General features: G+C 50.4%; 1 protein-coding gene across 3 annotated transcripts in view; it reads right to left on the reverse strand.

Annotated features, from left to right (window-relative positions):
• Positions 1–18,282, reverse strand: part of LOC103816329 (uncharacterized) — a 200,317-nt gene that overhangs the window by 170,331 nt on the left and 11,704 nt on the right. For all 3 annotated transcript variants that reach the window (XM_050974344.1, XM_050974343.1, XM_018914233.3), the window contains exon 2: positions 4,027–6,748. In XM_050974344.1, coding sequence (XP_050830301.1) covers positions 4,027–6,681 — 2,655 coding nt within the window. In that variant the 5' untranslated portion in view covers positions 6,682–6,748. The remainder of the gene's footprint in view (positions 1–4,026; positions 6,749–18,282) is intronic.

Genomic DNA, 18,282 nt, shown 5'->3' on the forward strand with positions numbered 1-18,282 from the left:
ACTGCTTCCTGGTCAGTGTCATTCAGCAGTGGGAGGAAAGGAATAAATCCACTCAGCAATCCCATCTCTGCAGCTCCTCCCACAATAAACCAATCTCAAGCCAAAAGTCACTGTGGGCATCACCTGCAATTTCTCCACAAACACAGATAAAAAAGGGAACTTTTCCTTTGTGAAAAGGCACTTGGAGCTGCACTAAAGCCAAACCCCAAAGCTGTGGGAGGATCTGAGCTCTGCCCCAGCTATCAGGCAGCAGATCTGCAAACCCATCCCCTGGCACGCGCACACGCAGGCAAATCAGCAATGCTGTGCTTCCAGTCGGACCCACCGCAGCGAGAGGCTCCTGCTTTCCCACAGGGAGCACCAATGGCTCAGGAACCCCAACAACCTCCTAAGGCCCTGACAGCACCCATATCCCTGTGGGCCACTCGGAGCAGCAGCACGCTCTGCACCAGGGACAGCCTTTGTGGCACTGGGACAGTTTGGATGCAAGGCCAGGACTCGGAGGAACAACCTCAACACCTGCTCCCGAGAAACATCTGCAGTGATGCAGGAGTTTGAACACACGGCCCCGAACAGAGCCCTGAAAGCAAACCCAGCATCCCATCAGCCTGGCACCTCATCCTATGGGACACACACCTTTTGCCAAGGCTGACAAGCCTGTAGAAATCTCATTTGCACACTTCTGGCAACCCTAATTCCCCCAGAGAACAGCCTTTCAAACCCAACTGGGGGCTGGTGCAGAACAGCCAGAAGCAGGCTGCAGCCTGCAAACCCTTTGGAGATAAAATTCTGAGCCCCGAGGAAAAGATTTGGCCTTCTGATCCATCAGAATAACCTCTTATTTCCCAAGCAAGCCAGCAGAGGGCACAGAAAGACTGCGGTGAAAGTCTCTGCTCTGTCACGGCGAGGGTGACATGAGCCCAGAGGCTCCGAGATGCTCCTGGTCACGGCCCTGGGACAAGCAGGGACCTCACCCTATGGCAGATCTCTCTGCTAGAAAAAAAACCTGACACTTGCTTCTGGGTCCTAAAAACCCCAAACTGATAGCTGAAATATGAATTCAGTTACCCATTTTGCAGCCTTTCCTCATGGCACTCCAAAGGAGGTATCAAATCACCCACAAACCCTGTCCATGGACACACCAGCCAGTCTGGAACCCCGATGGAAGGCCAGAATTGCAAAACACATTTTATCAAAGCTGCTTTCCATCTAAACATCTTCTCAAGCTACTGGAAATGCTCTAAGACAACTCCTGGGGCTATGCCTGACCTCCTGCAGCAGCAGTTGCTCTACTGGGATGCTGTGGTGTTTTTAGAGGTTGGAGGAGGATAATTCACTTCAGCAGAGTCATGGAAAATGAAACTGTCCAAAACCTAGTGAAGCTTCCATGTCATCTTTTACTCCATGTCTCAGAACAAGGATGGCACTGTGACTAGAGCTTCAGCAGCATGAGCGGAGTAATGCATTTCCCAGTGACAATTTGTTTTGACCTTTACTGTTCTTCCAATTCTTCAAAACATTTTATCTCCACTGTTTCACAAGCTCCCAGAACACAAGAGAATTTGGAATGGGGTCTGAAAGCAACTATCAGGGATGTGCTTTTCTACTTTTCTGCATCTGCTTTTATTAAATGCTGCTGCAATGTATTTCCTTTAAAGCACCAGGATCAAATCCTATCAAACTGCTTGCCCACATCATCACTCAGCTCCTGCCCAAAGACATTAGAATTTTAAAAGACAAGACCAGGAAAGCAAAAAACAGGTGCATTAACTGCAGATAACTAAACAGATTTACACTACTGACAGAACCAATGTACAGATTATCACCTAAATCCCACTCCAGCATCCCTTGTGCTACACCAGCCTCTGTTTCTCACACCATCTCCCCACAGGAGTCTCTGTGGGAACAGGCACTTTTATGCTTTTCTTGGGGTAATGTTTAAGTTGTTTGGGAAATGCTTTCTGCCCCACTCTGCTCACACACTGTAAAACTGCTGGGAACTTGCTCAGAGCAGCTGGCCTGGCCAAGCCACCCTGTCCTGGCAGCACCTTCTCCTGCCTGCGGTTGAGCATTCCCCTTGAAATACAAATCCTACAGTTAATCAGAGCAGCCTGGAGTGGAGGCAGCAGGGCCAGTGACTGTCCTGAGAAACAGGACCCAGCAAAGAGATGGACTGAGCCCTAAAACAATAAGAGGCTGGAGTTTGCTGCTGCTGTCACACTCAGGCTGAAGTTACTCCTCTTCCATGTTTATTTCTGGTAAAGTGTTTCAGAGTGCCGCTCCCTGATGGGAGATAGGCGAGCAAATCCCTGGGGTATCTCAGGTCATTTGTTACTGGAGCTGCTGGCAGACTCCAAGGCTGTTCCTGCCCAGGAGACCCCTCCTTCAGCCTCCCTTTCTCTGGGTTTGGTGCCACCACCCGATGGCTGTGCACTGCCAAACCTGCAGCGGGAGTTCCAGGGGTGCAGGAGGTGTCCAGAACCCAGGAGGGGCTGTGTGCTTTCCCTCTCCCCTGCTGCAGGCCCTGCCCAGGAGGCAGCCAGCCCTCCCTGCCAGAGGAAGCCTCAGCAGCCCAGAGGCTGTGTGCTATCGCCACACTCCACGGGAACTCGGGGGAGGTTTCCTTCCAGTTATCTCAAGCACCATATTTAAGTTTCTTGGTCATGTTAGTAAGCTGCAACAGCTGAGCTGGGACTTAGGGCATCTCCTGTTCACACAGCTGAGCTGGGAGAGCGCTGGGATTGTGGCCTGAGAGCTCTGGGACCAGACAGGCAGGCCCTGCCCTCCCAGCAGGGATGTGGGTGCTCTGGGAGAAGACTGCTGGTATTTCCCTCTGCTCCACTCCATCCTTTCATGCCACTCTCATCTTGCTCCTGCCCAGAATACTTTCAGCTTGGTCCCTGTGAAGAGATATCAAACCACAGCTTTCCTAAGCTCCTCCTAAAAATGTTTCTTCCAGAAACCCCAAGAAGTGATGACCAACCACTACTCACTCCTCTGGAGTGCCTGGGATTACACAGAGAGCTTCAGTAACTCTTTGTATTACACAGAAACAGCAGAAAAACAAAACCAGGAATAACTAACAGTACTGCTGCCTGTTTTAGCTGTGAGTCAGAAGTTCAGATTTTTTCCCCCAGCCATTTCTAATCTGCTGCCAATTTTCAAACACTTCCCCTCTTGGCTCAGAAGTTACTGCGACCCCTTTTCCAACAGGCAACAGTGTCACCACCTCTGGAACATCTCTCATCTCTCCAAACCCTACAGGAAAAGAGAAAAGTTTCTTCACAAATCAACCTTATTTTTCTACCTGTCACCTTGAAAAAAGAAAAAGTCCTCATTCCAGCCTCAGCTAACCAGCAGGTACCCCAAAGAACCCTAAAGCTGGGCTTCATGCTGGCTCCACAGGGCTTCTGAGGTTTCATAGCAATAAGCTGGACAAGACAGATTTGTAACACCCAGAACCTAGCTGAAAATGCAGTGTCCACTTACATGTTCTGAGGATTTTAAGGGCTTTGAAAGACTTGCCTGTACCAGACAGGAACGTCCTGCCATGACTGGAGCCACTAGCATTGCCCACCTCTCATTCATCACTCACCCCATCACTTCTACAACTCTTTAAGGTGAAGAATCACAGAGGTCAAAGTGCAATCACTGAATTCTGTTTGCCCAAGGCACACTTAAAACTCTCTGTTTTTAAAACCCCTCTTCTTAGGAGCTTCTACTTCCAATGAACCTAAATGCAGAGAGGAAAAAAACTAAAGCTAGTGTCTAGGAATACATAAACTGCTACATGCTCTTCAAGAGACACCGATACACACGAAAGGTCTTAGGAGAAGCAGCTCTGGAGGTTAAAGAGCTCAGACTCAGACTGATCTAAGAGCTGTGTCTGCTACTACTATTTACAGAACAACCCCCTTAGCTGCAAATCCTAATGAGGGATGTAAAAAAAAGCTTTCAAGTGCAAACCAGCTTCTGGAGATGTACAACAGCGTGGTCTTATTGCAAACCTTACAAAGCTGCTCCTACCTTTCCATTTTTGAGGCGTCCAGAAGAGACAATCCTCGAGACGTGCACCTGGAAGGGCCTGCACTCCGTGCTGCAGTCAAACTCTTCCACTCTGTCCATGATTTCCAGAGAGTTTTGTTCCACAAATGAAGTGGTTCCCCGCTTTTTAATGCGCCCACCGGGCTGTTCCAAACCCTGCCTTTTCACTGTGGAACACTTTAAAAAAGTCACTACAGAAAAGTCCACGTCGGCAACTGCAGAACAGGCCATGTCTGCAGCATCCAGAATATTCTCGGGAATGTCGTGAGAAGGTGGCAGGTCCCTGAATGTGACCTGACTCTTCTCCAGAGTACTGACAGTGTCTTGGATCTCTTCAGTCACAGCTGCCTGGGGAAGGTGGATCAAAGCCTCAGGTGCTGCAGAGAAGTCACCATTGGCAGCTGGGGAATGGTCCAAGTCCACAGCACCCAGCTTATTCACAGAAAGATCAGGAGAAGGTGGCGCATCCCTGCCCCCAACCTGTGATGTCTCTGGAGTACTGCCCAGGTCCTGAATCCCTAGCTCACCTCTCAACAAGTCTTGCAAAGGCAGCTCAGGGTTTCTCAAGTCCTGATTATCCAGTTCTGTCCTTGAAATTTCCTGAGCAGCTAGAGATGGATCCATGTCTTTAGCAATCACTGGGGCACAAGCCACATCCTCAGTATCAAGTTTAGTCAGTGATGTCTGTGGAAGGTGGGCCTGAGCCTCAGTCACTGCAGGAAAGGCACCATCAGCAGCTGGAGAGGAGCCCAGGCCTGCAGCATCCAGATTACTGACAGGAAGACTGGGAGAAGGTGCCAGGTCCCTGCCCACGACCCTCTCCAGGGTACTGCCAGTGTCTTGAAACTCTGGCTCACTTCCAGACAAGTTTTGCAAAGGCAGCTCAGGATTTCTCAAGTCCTGATTATCCAGTTCTGTCTTTGAAAGCTCCTGAGCAACTGCAGAAGATGGATCCATGTCTTTAGCAACCATTGGGTCACAAGCCACATCTCCAGAATCAAATTTAGTTGGTGATTCTTGTGGAAGGTGAGTCTGCACTTCAGTTTCTGCAGAAAAGTCCCCATTGGCAGCTGAAGAACAGCTCAGGTCCACAGTATCCAGACTATTCACAGGAAGATCATGAGAAGGTGGCAGATCCCTGGCCATGTCCTGGGTCTTCTCTGCAGTAGTGCCCAAGTCCTCAATCGGTTCAGTCAGAGTCATCTGTGGAAGTTCAACCAGATCCTCAGAGGGGTCTTTGCTGTTCAGCTCAGTGAAAGAGGCATCTGCAAGCTCTGCCTGGTGGGACATGGATGGCTCTGGCCCAAAGGGAGAAGGTGAGGTTTCATTAAGCCTGTCATTGCCACTGTCCAGGCCAGAGGAACCAACGTCTTTCAGCCCATCTGAGGTTCTGCAGTGCTGCAGGGACTCCTTCCCCCCCAGACTCTCAAAGCTCAGGTTCTCCCACGTGCCTGAATCCGGGGACTGCAGGCAGGCTCCCACCGTGCAAAAGGCCTTTGCGCTCTCGTTCTCGAAAACCAAGCCCTCTCTGGGGGAGGCCACGTCCTGCCTGCGGCCCCGGAAACTGCGCTGAGGCCTCTTCTCATCGGGGGAGAACGCCCTCGAGGAGCCTCGCAGCCGCCGAGCCGCCTCGGCCATGCTGGTTAAGAACCTCACAACACCCCCAAAGTGAGTGGCTTTGGCAGCACCGTTTGATTTTTTTCGCTGGCTGAGATTTTCCTCACATCTCGTATCAAAGTCAAAGTAAGAAGCGGAATGATCAGTTGTATTTTCTAAGTTCTGGAAATTGATTTCAGCCCTTTGATCTGGGAGCTTTGAATTATCTTTGCTAGCTAATGAAATTCCTTTCAGATAGCTCCAGACATCAGAGCTCCTTCCTCTCCTGCTCTCCTGTGGGAGCACAGCACACCTCTTTTGATTGTCCCCTTCTGTAATTGCAGGACTCTTAACGTGTTCAAAATTCAAAGACTCACTCTTCCTGGCCGGTATTCTGTGGCAGTTACCATCATTATCCTCACTGTGTAATCTGCCACCGATATCCCTGAGACATTTACTTTCAGTGGCATCAAGTTCAGGAATGCTGATGTTCAGCTCTATGTCCTCAAAAGAAGAGTCCAAATCCTCGATGTACCCCGCGTACGAGTGGCGGGAGGGCCTCCGGCCATCGCCCAGCCTCCTAACCCTGTAGACAGCTCTCTGCCCACTGCCATGAAGGTCCTCCTCAGGGTCACGCATTTCCTGCACTCTGGATGCTCTCAAATCCATGTTCTTGGGTGTCCTGGAGGATCTTCCCTTTTTTGACGAGCGTACCCTGTCCATGAAGGATGGCTTTTTTAATTCTGACGCCTCAGAGGCAACTCCAAGCAGAATCATGGACTGGGGCCTGTCTTTATTCGTGGAGAGTCCTTTCCTTCGTCTGACAAAATTCCAGATCCGGCTGCCCTTGGTTGTCTTCTTATACCTTTGTGTTTCCTCCTGCTCAGCGGGGATTGCGTCGCCAGAGGCGCAGTGCTCAGCACCGCAGGCCTCCAAGGCATCAGTGCTCCCTCCCTCCATGTTTCCTTGGGAAATCCTGCTGGCACATCCATTGGGAATGCTCACGGAAGCAGTACGCTGGAGGCCCTCTAGAACTTCCATTGCCCTGGCTCACGGCTGGTTCCAGGAGTCACGGATGCATGGTCCTCAGATTGTTTTCTTCACAAGACTTTAAGGGAAAAGAACAAAGAAATGCAATTAGAGCAGAAAACTTTTAGAAGATGTATTTCTTAAATCATCACGAGTCAAACCTTATCCCAGTGGTGGTGGTGGTTTTCCCAACTGATTCCAGGGAGGCTAAAGTTTTGCTTCCAAACCATATAAATTTTAAAGCTACTTAAATCTGCTTTAAATGACTGAACACTTAGTGACCACAAATAAACTTCCTGCACTAATAAAGTTACCACAAAGTATGCTCAGAATCCCATGAATCACATCTTCGTTTTGCAAGCCACGGAGACTCGAAATGCATCAGAGTTCATGGCAGAAAGGAGAGAGGAAATTCCAGTCAGTGCCCCTGCACATGTCATTGTCATCTCCACCATCCCCATCTGCCAGGAACTGGCACCATGCTCCCAATAGCTCTGTCTCTCCAGGCAGCCATTCAAAGAAAAGTCAGGATGAGCCTTTTCCTGGAAGCAATGCAACTCTAAAATACTACAACATCAGAAAACTCGTGGAATATCCAAGCCAGGTTTTTTATACAGTAGTGATGGCACCAGCATTGGAATCCCTCCTAGCACCGGTCTGCTCAATGAAAGCTGCTTGGCCACCACTCAACACTATAAAAAACGTGTTCCCCTCAAGTGAGTTCCAGTGGACAGCATTAAAAATCCAGTTCCCCCATCTAGAGCAGCAATGGAAACCACTCTGAATCAGCTGTGGGAATATAGCTGAACTCCCGCTCAGCTCCTAAAGCTTCCCTTCCACTGGAATACATCTGCCCTGTCTCAATATTACAGCTTCATGGGGCTGGACCTGCTGGTCCTGGGTTTGCTGTCTAGAAAGCAGAACTACATGCCAGGCAATCAACAGGGTTAAATTCCCTCAGTTTCCAATCCTGCTCTTAGGAGGAAGAAGAAAGAAATAGTGAGCCCCCCAAGACATAAGTTTGACGATGGAGAAACTCTCCATTTTCCCCCAAGCAGCAGGAAAGCCACACCAGCACTGTGAACAGGCCCCATATCTACTAAAAACATTTAAACTTGCTATTTCTGGTAAAACTAAGGTTATTAGTGCAGCAGCTACTGCCCTGGGCATCTTATGGGCCTTGCACTCAGTCAAATAAGTCTGTTTCTACCTTGCCACCATGTCTGCCTCCGACAAGGGACAACCTACAAGACCCCCAGGGATGGCAGAAGCACCACAGAAGCAGAGCACAGCCAAGAGAAACAACCAGCATCCCTCTTTTTTATGGACAACAGTCATCTGGCTTTCCTTGAGTCCTGCCACAGGGCTTGTGCCAAGCATTTTTGGCACCAGATGTGCTTAGGGTAGCAGAAATGAGCGTTTGCTGCTGTGGTGGGCTGCCAGATGTCCACTCACTGTGCTGCGCACCTGAGGCAAGGGGGGAAATCATTGGAAAAAGCTGATGGGCTGCTATAAAAATACAGTGACCCCTTTTCAATCCCTGGGAATTTGATTTATCGCCAACCGATCTGGATAACGAGAAACAAAGATATAACTAACACAAAGTCTTACCCCCACCCACCATGGCTCAACTTCCCCATCTTCTGAGGGATCTACTTCCCATCACGGGGTGCAGAAGGATTGGGAACTGGGACAGGTAAGGGTGGGACATGATAGTTGTCCTTCCTTCTCATACTTATCCCAGGCTCCGTGGGGCCTTCACAGGCCACGGCTCCTGACAGAAGAACTGCTCCTGTGTGGGGCCTCCACTTGTTACAATTTCTGCCAGGAATCAGCTCCACAGGCTACAATTCCTACCAGGAACATCCCCCTTCTCCTGTAGGGAGCCCCCAGAGGTCCCATTCCTGCCTTGTGGAGCCATCACAGGTCCCAATCCCATCAGGGAACCTGCTCCTGTGTGGGGCCTGCACAGGCCACAACCCCGTTCAGCACCTCATCCTCACCAACTTCACCAACCTCAGAGCTCACAGAGCTGCTTCTCACCTTCTTTTATCTCCCATTCACTGCTCCTGGCCATTTTTGCTCTTTATTAAAGGGCAAAAAAGCACCTCACCATGTGAGGTGCTGCTGCCTCTGCGCAGGGCTATGGTGGAGACGCTGGTGGCACTGCCCGTGCCCAACACAGCCCACAGGGACACAGCCTAAATGGGCACTGCAAACACAGCCCACAGGGACACAGCCTAAATGGGCACTGCCAAACACAGCCCACAGGGACACAGCCTAAATGGGCACTGCCAAACACAGCCCACAGGGACACAGCCTAAATGGGCACTGCCAAACACAGCCCACAGGGACACAGCCTAAATGGGCACTGCAAACACAGCCCACAGGGACACAGCCTAAATGGGCACTGCCAAACACAGCCCACAGGGACACAGCCTAAATGGGCACTGCCAAACACAGCCCACAGGGACACAGCCTAAATGGGCACTGCCAAACACAGCCCACAGGGACACAGCCTAAATAGGCACTGCCAAACACAGCCCACAGGGACACAGCCTAAATGGGCACTGCCAAACACAGCCCACAGGGACACAGCCTAAATGGGCACTGCCAAACACACACCACAGGGACACAGCATCACTGGATACAGCCAAATACACCCTACAACTTCACACCTTAAATGTACACAGCCAAGCACACCCCACTCAGTTACACATCCTGAAGGAATACAGCCAAGTACACCCCACAGTGACACAGCCTAAATGTGCCCTGCCAAATACACCCCACAGCTCCCCAGCCCAGCCACCACTGCCACACACCCTGTGCAGTCCCCCAGCTCAGTGGGTACCTCCAGTCACACCCCAGAGCTGCCCAGCCCAAGCACAGTGCTGCAGCTCTGCTCTAGCTGTCTCTTCACTCAGCCTCCCATACCCACCACCATGGAGGTTTTAAGAAAGAACCTCCTTCCCCAGGCACTTCTGGGCCTCAGCACCACCTGTCTCCATTTAAACCCTGCAGCAGAAATTCATGCTGGAGCTGTGCTGCCATGGGTCCCTGCAGAGACCACAGAAGCTTTTGTTCCCAAAAACCAAGGGTTGAGCAGGACAGTTCCTCCATCTGGTGCCTGAGGAGAAGACCAGCTCCTCATTTCTCAGTCTGTCACTTTGGGATGTGAGTTATTCCCAGACATTCCTGCTGCAACTTAAAGACTAACACATTGGAATGGGCTGGAAGGAGTGGTGAGGAAAAAAAAAAAAAAAAAAGAGCACTTCAGTCCTTTCAAGTCGTGCAGCCAACTGGCAGCAAAAGACAGAAATCACAAACGGCCCTGGTTTTTTGTTTGTTTTCTCTTTCCAGTTTTATGTTTTATTGTTTTTGGCTGGGTGGATCCTGCATGAGGAAAGAAGATTCAAAGGGAAGAGGCTTGCCTGTGAAGTCTTTGGAGGGATGCTAGCACAGAGGAGACAGGCTGTTCCTCATGTGGCAGGCAAAAGAGAGCCCATAACAAGGGACAGATCCTGCACAGCCCTCCCCAGAGAAGCAAGAGAATCCAAAATCACAGGGCACATGGGTGGCTTAAAAATTAAATAAGGAGGGGTTGTATTATTTTTTTTCTAAGCAGCTTTAAAACAGATGTAAATTAGAGCTGCCACCATGAAGCCAGACCCGAGCACTCTAAGCAGAGAGGAGACCCATTCTGTGACCAGTGTTTGGTTCTTCCTCTCCATCTCCCAGCACAGCCTCACCTGAACCTCTCCTCATCTTCAAAACCACCTTGCTGGTGTTTGAATTGCCCCCAGTCACACCTGCAGGACAGCACACACTGAAACTGATGCTTTGAGAGGCTCCTGGAGCAGAGGCTGGGCAGAGTTAAAGGAATAAAGCAGGGATTTATTAAAAGGCCTTCACAGAATTCACCCTGGGCAGCACAAGAGCCCAGCCAGGGCTGCACCCCAGCTGGACCAGGGTCATGAGCTCTCACACTTTTATCAGTTTTGGTCCATTTCCATTTTGGGGCTAATTGTCCAATTCCAGCTCCAGGTGATGCAGTCCCATCCTCCCAGACTGCTCTCCTCAATTCTCTGTTGTTTGCGCTCTTTGGGCCTGAAGCTGGAGTGGTGTTGGTTCTGGGGCTGGAAAAGGATTGTTCTGTGTGCCTGAGCTGTGAGGAGAACTTGTAACACTTTATATGAAGTTCAGAGTTATGAACTAATGCAGTACAGAATCTGGAAAACACGAAAACTAAAACTGAAGGCATCAAAACCAGAGGCAGACCTTGGCAAGAGCCAACTCCCAGCACAGCCTCCTCAGTGCCCACAGTCCAGCACTGCCCCTAAGCCAGCTCCAGCCCCAGGACTGACACTGCCTCACCCAGAGCAAACCTCCCACCCCCGAGGCAATTTTCAGCCAGCTTCCTTCAGTGTTTCTGAGCAGGAGCCAAAATCTGCTCTGCTGCACTGCCTGCTGCAGCTGCTGAAGGCAGCACCCACCGCTCTGCAAACACCTGCAGCAGCTGCCTGGGGCAACCTGTGCCTCCCCCAGCCAAGCAGGGCAAAGGTGGCTTTACCAACCAAACTACAGGGCCTTGGGGGCATTTAGGCCCATCATGACAAAATAAAATTTGAATATGGAGGAAAGCAGCCCTGAGAGTGTCAGATGAACCACTGCTCACCTTTCTGGGGTGCAGGGGAAAGAGGTTTTGAAGAAACGCTGTGGGAACAGCTATTAGTCAAAAAACAACACCACTTGTCAACCACATGTTTATTTTTCCACTTCTTGAGCCGCAGTTGCAGATGTCAAGTCTTAGCAAGTCACCTCCCAGCAGCTGAGCTGGGACTACCATCACTTAAAGCAGGGCTTTAACCACACAATTACCTTCCACCTCTTCCACTGCCCACAGATCACCTGAGCCTAAGGAGGGTGGCTCAGCTGAGTCTGGAGACCAAAGGCTCGTGTGTTTGCTCTCCAAAACACACAGAATCTCACCTGGAGGGGAAGACCATTTTATAAAACTCCAGCTATCAAGCAAACACTGCCAACAGCTCCAGTGTACAGGGGCTGTGTGGGTCCCTGCTTTGCCCTGCTCTTCCCAAAGCAGCCCTTCAGTCTGAAAATTCACTTTCCTTTTCCAGGTCACTGAGGGGGATGAATAAGCTGAGATTAATAAAATCCTCAGCCCAGGGCACCAGGTGTGTTACACAAACATCTGTATCTGCAGCCATGACTCCCCCTCCAAATTCTTTCCATATTTTTTGTGTTATCCCAATCTCTAAGAAAGAAATAGGTGCTCTGTATCTCACTCGTGGTTGCACAATATTCCCTCGGCAACAGGCTCTTCCTGCACGATACAGGTGGGAGTAAGAGCAATTCTGCTCATTTTCAGTGTGATTTAGCAGACAGCCAGCAGAAATAACAGCACAGGCCCAGGGAACACCCACTAAAGTTGACAGTTCTCAGAGACTTAAAGGACACTGAATCAGGCCCAAGCAATCAGGGCTGTCACAAGCCATCCCTCAGGGAGTGACACTTTCCATGGGCAATCTCCTGCTGCTGAGCTGCCCTACACAAGTTATCAACGAGCGGAGCAAAACCAGTCTGTTTAACCAGGCTAAACCACAACATGAGGTCCAAAGGCAGCAGGGTAGCAAGACCTACTAGAAAGGAAGCATCATTTAGGAAATAGGATTAGCCTGATCCAGGCTGAGTTTTCTCAAGAGACCCTAATGATGGAAATGAACTACTCATTTAACAGCACACACTTCAGGCTGTTTGCCAGGCAGGCACCACACAATTCCTGAAATCTTCTTCAGAATTCTGCAAGTTTTGGACAACAAGCAGAAGTAACTTTTTAAAAAAATGTATTTAGTGCTCTGAAGCACTAGGAGGGCACTGGCAAAGGATGCCCAGAGAAGTTGTGGCTTCCCCCTGGATCCCTGGAAGTGTCCAAGGCCGAGATGGACTGGGCTTGGAGCAGCCTGGGATAGGGGAAGGGGTCCCTGCCCATGGCAGGGTGGAATGAGATAGTTTCAAAGGTTCCTTCCAACCCAAACCATTCTAGGATGCTTCCAGGATCCCTTGGTGCTGTGGCATTCTGGAGCATGCATCTTCCAGGTTCCAAGCAAATGGTAAAACCCTTCTATCAAGTGACCTGAAAGAACTATTTTGACTGGGGCCCTGAGAAACAACAAACCTTTGAAAGGAACAAAGAGGAAATTGGTGGTGGGGTTGCCCTTGGGGCAGCCTAGACAGGATCACGTGCCAGACACTGTGCTCTCCTCCACAGAGCCGCTGGCTCACAGCACCTGGAGAGACCCCAGGTCGTCCTGGAGGTTTTGTAGCCAGAGGCAGAGACAGTCTGAGGCTCAGTGCCCCCCAGGTGCAAAGGAGAAGCTGGGGGTTCAAACCATGTCAGAACTGTGGGTAGGAAAGCCCAGCTCCTCCTGGCACTGTGACAACCTGCGCTGTGCTGGATGTTCCAAGGACAGGATCTGCACTCACTGAGGAGCAGCGACTCCAGACACCCCTCCAATGCTCTCCATCCCTCACCTCTCAGCAGTGCTAAATTTGCTTCCAAGCCCAGTGTCCCCCCCAGGAGCACAGGGCTGGAGTGAAAGCCCCAGCGCTGGCGCGGCCCAGGCGCCGACAGCCTCGCCAGGCGCTGCCAGAGCTGGAATGCACCGAGGGCCCCCGGGGACACGATCTTCCACTCGGCTCTTCCTCTGCAGGATCCAAAATAACAAACAAGAAGGAGCCTTTGGCCATTGTTTCTCAGGGAAGGGGGGTGACAGGGAGAGGGCACGCGGCGCAGCCTGCCAGAGGCACGGCTGAGCTAAGGAAGTCCTGCCTGGGCTTCGCTGTATCCGCTCCTCTCCAGGAGGGGCGGGGGGAGGCAGGAAGGAGAGAAAATAGAGAACAAATGATCATATAACCCTTGAGAGAAACCTGTCTGCTCTCGGAGAGCGTATTTAGCCCAAGCATGCAGCGCCTCTTGCTATACAAAAGAAAAAGAGGAAAGAAAACCCCGCCAGTTCTTCCGTTACCATGTTCTACCACTGAAAAAAAATGGGAGGAAACAGATGTTAAGCTCTCCAGCGTCAGGAAATTATCTCTTTCATGGGGGTACAGTTACTTCAATGTATTTAGGTCAAACAAATAGGGAGAGAATCGTGACTTCTCCCCCTTTCTGTTTATGTCTCCACAGGCATTTCAGACTTGCTGGGTGCCACATCCAAGGACCAAGGGCAGAGCTGTGTCTGCTCACAGAGCACACCGTGAGGATGCAGTTTGATGATCAAGTCCCTGCCCACCTGGCAGATCCCCACCTCATAAACCAATGCAGCCCCTACAAAAATCCAGCATCCTCTGTTTCTGGGTCAAGGAGGACTGTTTGCTGCTGGGTCTCGGCCAGGCATGGCAGCACTGCAGCTTGATTGTTCATTTATTTCAATCGAGGTGGAAGGAGAGACCTGGGTGAAACATCTGCAAAAGGGATCTCCAGGCCATCAGCAAGCGCAGTTACGACTTTCCGGCACCGGGCTCCCCAAGGAGCGCCGGGCCCGTGCCCATAGGAAGTGACCAGAGAATTGAACCAGCATTTCACATGCTCTGCAAAATCCCTTCCACAGGAAGCTAAACCCCTCCATTAGGAGCAGGAGACAGACAGAGGAGCAGTTTGAATCCTTCCCAGTCAGGAATGGACAGACATTATCAAAACACTGAGTTTTAGAATCACAGAAGCATTAAGGTTAGATAAAACCTCCAAGATCGACTGCAGACATCAACCCAGCACCACCACCACCACACTGACCACTAAACCACATCCTCAGGGGTCACATCCACACAACCTTTTAATAATTCCAGGGATGGGGACTTCACCACTTGCCAGTTAGCAGAAGGGACCCTGCAGCAAAGGTCTGCTCCATCACTGAGGGCAGACTAGCAGACAAGATAACCCCAGGCAAACACGACACGTTCCCTGTGGCAGCAGCATCTGCCCCACATGGTTTGCACTGGTTTAAGCCAAAGCTTTTACAGTCCTGGATCTGCATTTGTGCTCCTGCTAATTCAATCTCCACCAGGCGGATAGATGGATGCACAGACTGATAGCAACAGCCCTGTATTTATAAGGACGGAACTCAAAACTTCAGGCTGAGTAAATCAGTTCACTCATGTATAATTTAAACATTACTTCCTTCCCATTTCAGGGAGCTTTAGAGTTTGTGAGATGGCCAAACACAATGAAATTAGAGCAGGAGACTCATTTTGCCTGCGGCCAAGGGGGAGAGAGAGCTGCTCCACTGCATCTGTCAGACAAACTGGGCCGGTGCTGGTGCTGCCAGGCAGGGAGCAGCTCACTGCAAACACCACAGCTCCACACTGGAGATGGGCTGGCACTGCAGGGAGCTGCCAGGCAGCTGAACAGGGCACCAGTCCTGGGCTCTGCAGCACACAGAGCACTAAAACCTTACACCAAGCCTGGATCAGCTTTACACACACAGGGAAGGAGAGAGCCAGCAGCCAGCTCCTTGTGCAAAGCTGAGCAGAAGCTCCAGATAAAAACACAGAAATCTCAAATCCCTGGAATACAGCTGGAATGAAATAATGAATATAATAGATCAGTTCTTGCTGAAGGTGGATTTCAGACCAAGCCTCTCACAAAACCCACACACCTCTGGCACTGCACCTGTGCTAAATGCTCCTGCAGATTCACAGTGCTGATCCAGGAACTGCAGGTGCAGATTCACCCTCTGCCCACTGAGCCACAGCAGCAACACCCTCCACATCTCCTCTTTTTTGCAATTCTGAATTTGCTCTACAGAAAATAAACCTGAGGTGAGGCCTGAAGAGATCCAGAAGGATCCTTCTGGTACTGGCAGCCAGGATGGACAGGGAGCCCCAGGAAAAGGAGGGAGCCTGAAGGAGGAGTCATCTGCCAGCACAAGGTTGTTTTGATGCACAATAGCTGTTTCCCCAACCTCTCCAGCTATTTGGCATCAACTGTCACCATTCTAATACCAAAATATCTGCCATTACATGTAGATTATTTAAGCTGTTCAGCAGTCAGTTGAAAGTAGTTAATTATATGTAAGAACATTTAATTACTATCCAGTAGCAGCTGTAGGTACTTTAATACCATAGTGATGAGCCAAAACACAATGGAACAGGCAGATTCAGGGGTCTACACCCATCCACACCCTATTAATGTCAGCTGAACAACAACACTGAAGCACTGGGTGCCAACCTTTGGGAAGCAACAACTTTGTGGTGCCTGTGACACTGCTCTGCATTCCCAATTAGTCAGTTTGGTAGAGATGCCTCAGGAACTTCCCAGCTGTGACATTTCTCAAAAATCCTTGCCTTCTCCACAAATCCCTAAGCAAGAAAGCACAGTCTGAACATCAGAGCAGAAATCAGTAGCCAGCATTTAATTGTTTATATCTTGAGACAAAGATAGTGTCTAAATAATTGTCTATTGTATCCCAGAGACAGCACAGGAAAGCTCTTCCCCTCACTGGGAGCCTGCAGGTCACACATGCTTCTGCCATAACACTTGCTATAAATAATCCTCGCTGAGCCCAGCTAGGTACAGACCAAGGCAGCACTGTGCTCCTATCGGTTTCAGCCATTACCCCTCCCCAGAGAGTGCATATCCTAGCCTATTGTTCCTGCTCAAATGTTTGAAAGAATTATTTTTTCCTTGCTCCTTTTGTTTGGGGAGTTTATTTATATTTCCTCTTTGACATGGAATTACTATGAGAAGAAAGGAGTGCCACCTTCCACGGCACCCGCCGATGGCAGCGCTGAGACGAGGAACGGAGGGTCACGTTTGGAGGACACTGCCATAGTCACAGACCTCCCAGTCTGGGATTCTGTGCTAATGTAGGTTCAGCACATTCAGAGGATTAGAAACAAAGAGCTGGGTGCCAACGCTAGCCCCAAATTCACAAGCAGAGACTCGGAGCACAGGCAGCAACCCGTTCTGCTCAAACATTTTCAGAGATTATTTCAGCAGGTTACTCAGCAACTCCCTGATGTGGCCCTGGTGATGTCAAAGAACACCTTACCTCTACTTCATTGTCTCACTTCCAGCCCTATTTCTACCTTCAAAGAGATCTCAAGTGACCTGTTCCTCTCAGGCAGCTGTGTGGGTAGAGTTTACCCTTGTCCTCCTTTCCCCTTTTCCCCAGAGCAGCTGAACACAATCATACAAGCACAGGGCTTGGCTCTCAACTCCCCAGGCATCTCATTGTGGAAAACCCTCCTCATCCAGCACAGCCTTTTGAGTACTGGTGAGGTATCTCCATGCCCTGCTTTGAAATTGGTGACAAGTCCCACTTTAGAGCCCCAGGTATTAAGTATACAAGTGTCTTTGCCCTCAGCAGCAAACAATTCCTTGAAGAGTCTTCTGCACTGTTTTTCCATAAAATAATGCAGTTTCTGGCTGTTGGAAGGTGTGATGTCCCAAACAGGCCAATGACACCTGCTGTGCCTCTGTCCATTGCAGCACTCCAGGATATCCCGCTCAGGAAGGTGAGTGGCCTTGCACTAAACTGCCTTTAAGCACGTGAAAAAACTGCTCTGGTGTTTCTAGAAAACCACAGTGACTGCCACGTGCCTGGCCTGCTCTCAGGCTGGGGCTTTTGACCCCAGAAAGGCACTTTTAGGGCTCACACAGAGAACTTCTGGTAGTTTGACACCTGCCTGCAGTTTTATTTTCCCCTCACAAGGTTGGTGCAGAACACTCCAGTCACAAGGTGCCTCCTAGACAGGCTGACACCTTTCTGCTGCTTTCCTCCTCAACAGCAACAACCAAAACTCACCCTTATCCGCATCCAGAGCCACTGCACACCAGGCAGCAGCACACACTGAGCCCAGGCTGGCACACAGTGATGCCCTGCAGGAACTGCAGGTGGGTGATGCCTTGTTGGGAATGCTGCCGAGTTATCCTGCATTTGTACAGCCCAGCTGTTCCTCACCTCCTACCCAAGGCTTCAAATCCACAGCTGACCAAGGCCAACCTGCCAGGACCATGCCACAGGGACACCAAAGCAGCTGAGGGGAAGGGTTGGGAGCACAGCCCCTGCTGGCCATGCCCGTGTGCCCAGTGTGGCTGTGCCCTGCCAAAGGGGCTGGCAGCTCCCATTGCTCCAGGGCCTGCTCCAGCCAGCCACACAGGGAGCCAATACTGCACCCAATTAGCATCACTGCTGATGAGCTGCTCACCCCTGCCCTAGGGATGGGGCTGAGCAGGCTCAGGTGGCCACACAGCTGTGTCTCCTCTGCCTGCCCCCCCTGCTCTCCCCAAGGGTGCTCACCCCTTTTTATCAGGGATCAAAACTCAGCAGAGCAGGAGCAGCTTAAAGTTCCCTTTGTCCCTGTTTATGGACCAAACCCTGAATCTTTTTACAAGGAGCTGGGGGTTGGGTTCTGAGTATTAGGCACTTTTCTATTTCACTCTTTTCTCTATTCTGTATATATCTGTAATCTCTCCAATTGCTCTTTTCCAACAGCAAACAAATTTATTCCATGTGTGGCAAAGGTCTATACAAAAGCCACAAGCAGGGGAGGACAGGACCACTCACCCTGAAAGTGCCCATCCCCTCTGAGGTG

This window comes from Serinus canaria, chromosome 4A (assembly GCF_022539315.1).
Source record: "Serinus canaria isolate serCan28SL12 chromosome 4A, serCan2020, whole genome shotgun sequence".
NCBI classification, from domain to species: Eukaryota; Metazoa; Chordata; class Aves; order Passeriformes; family Fringillidae; genus Serinus; species Serinus canaria.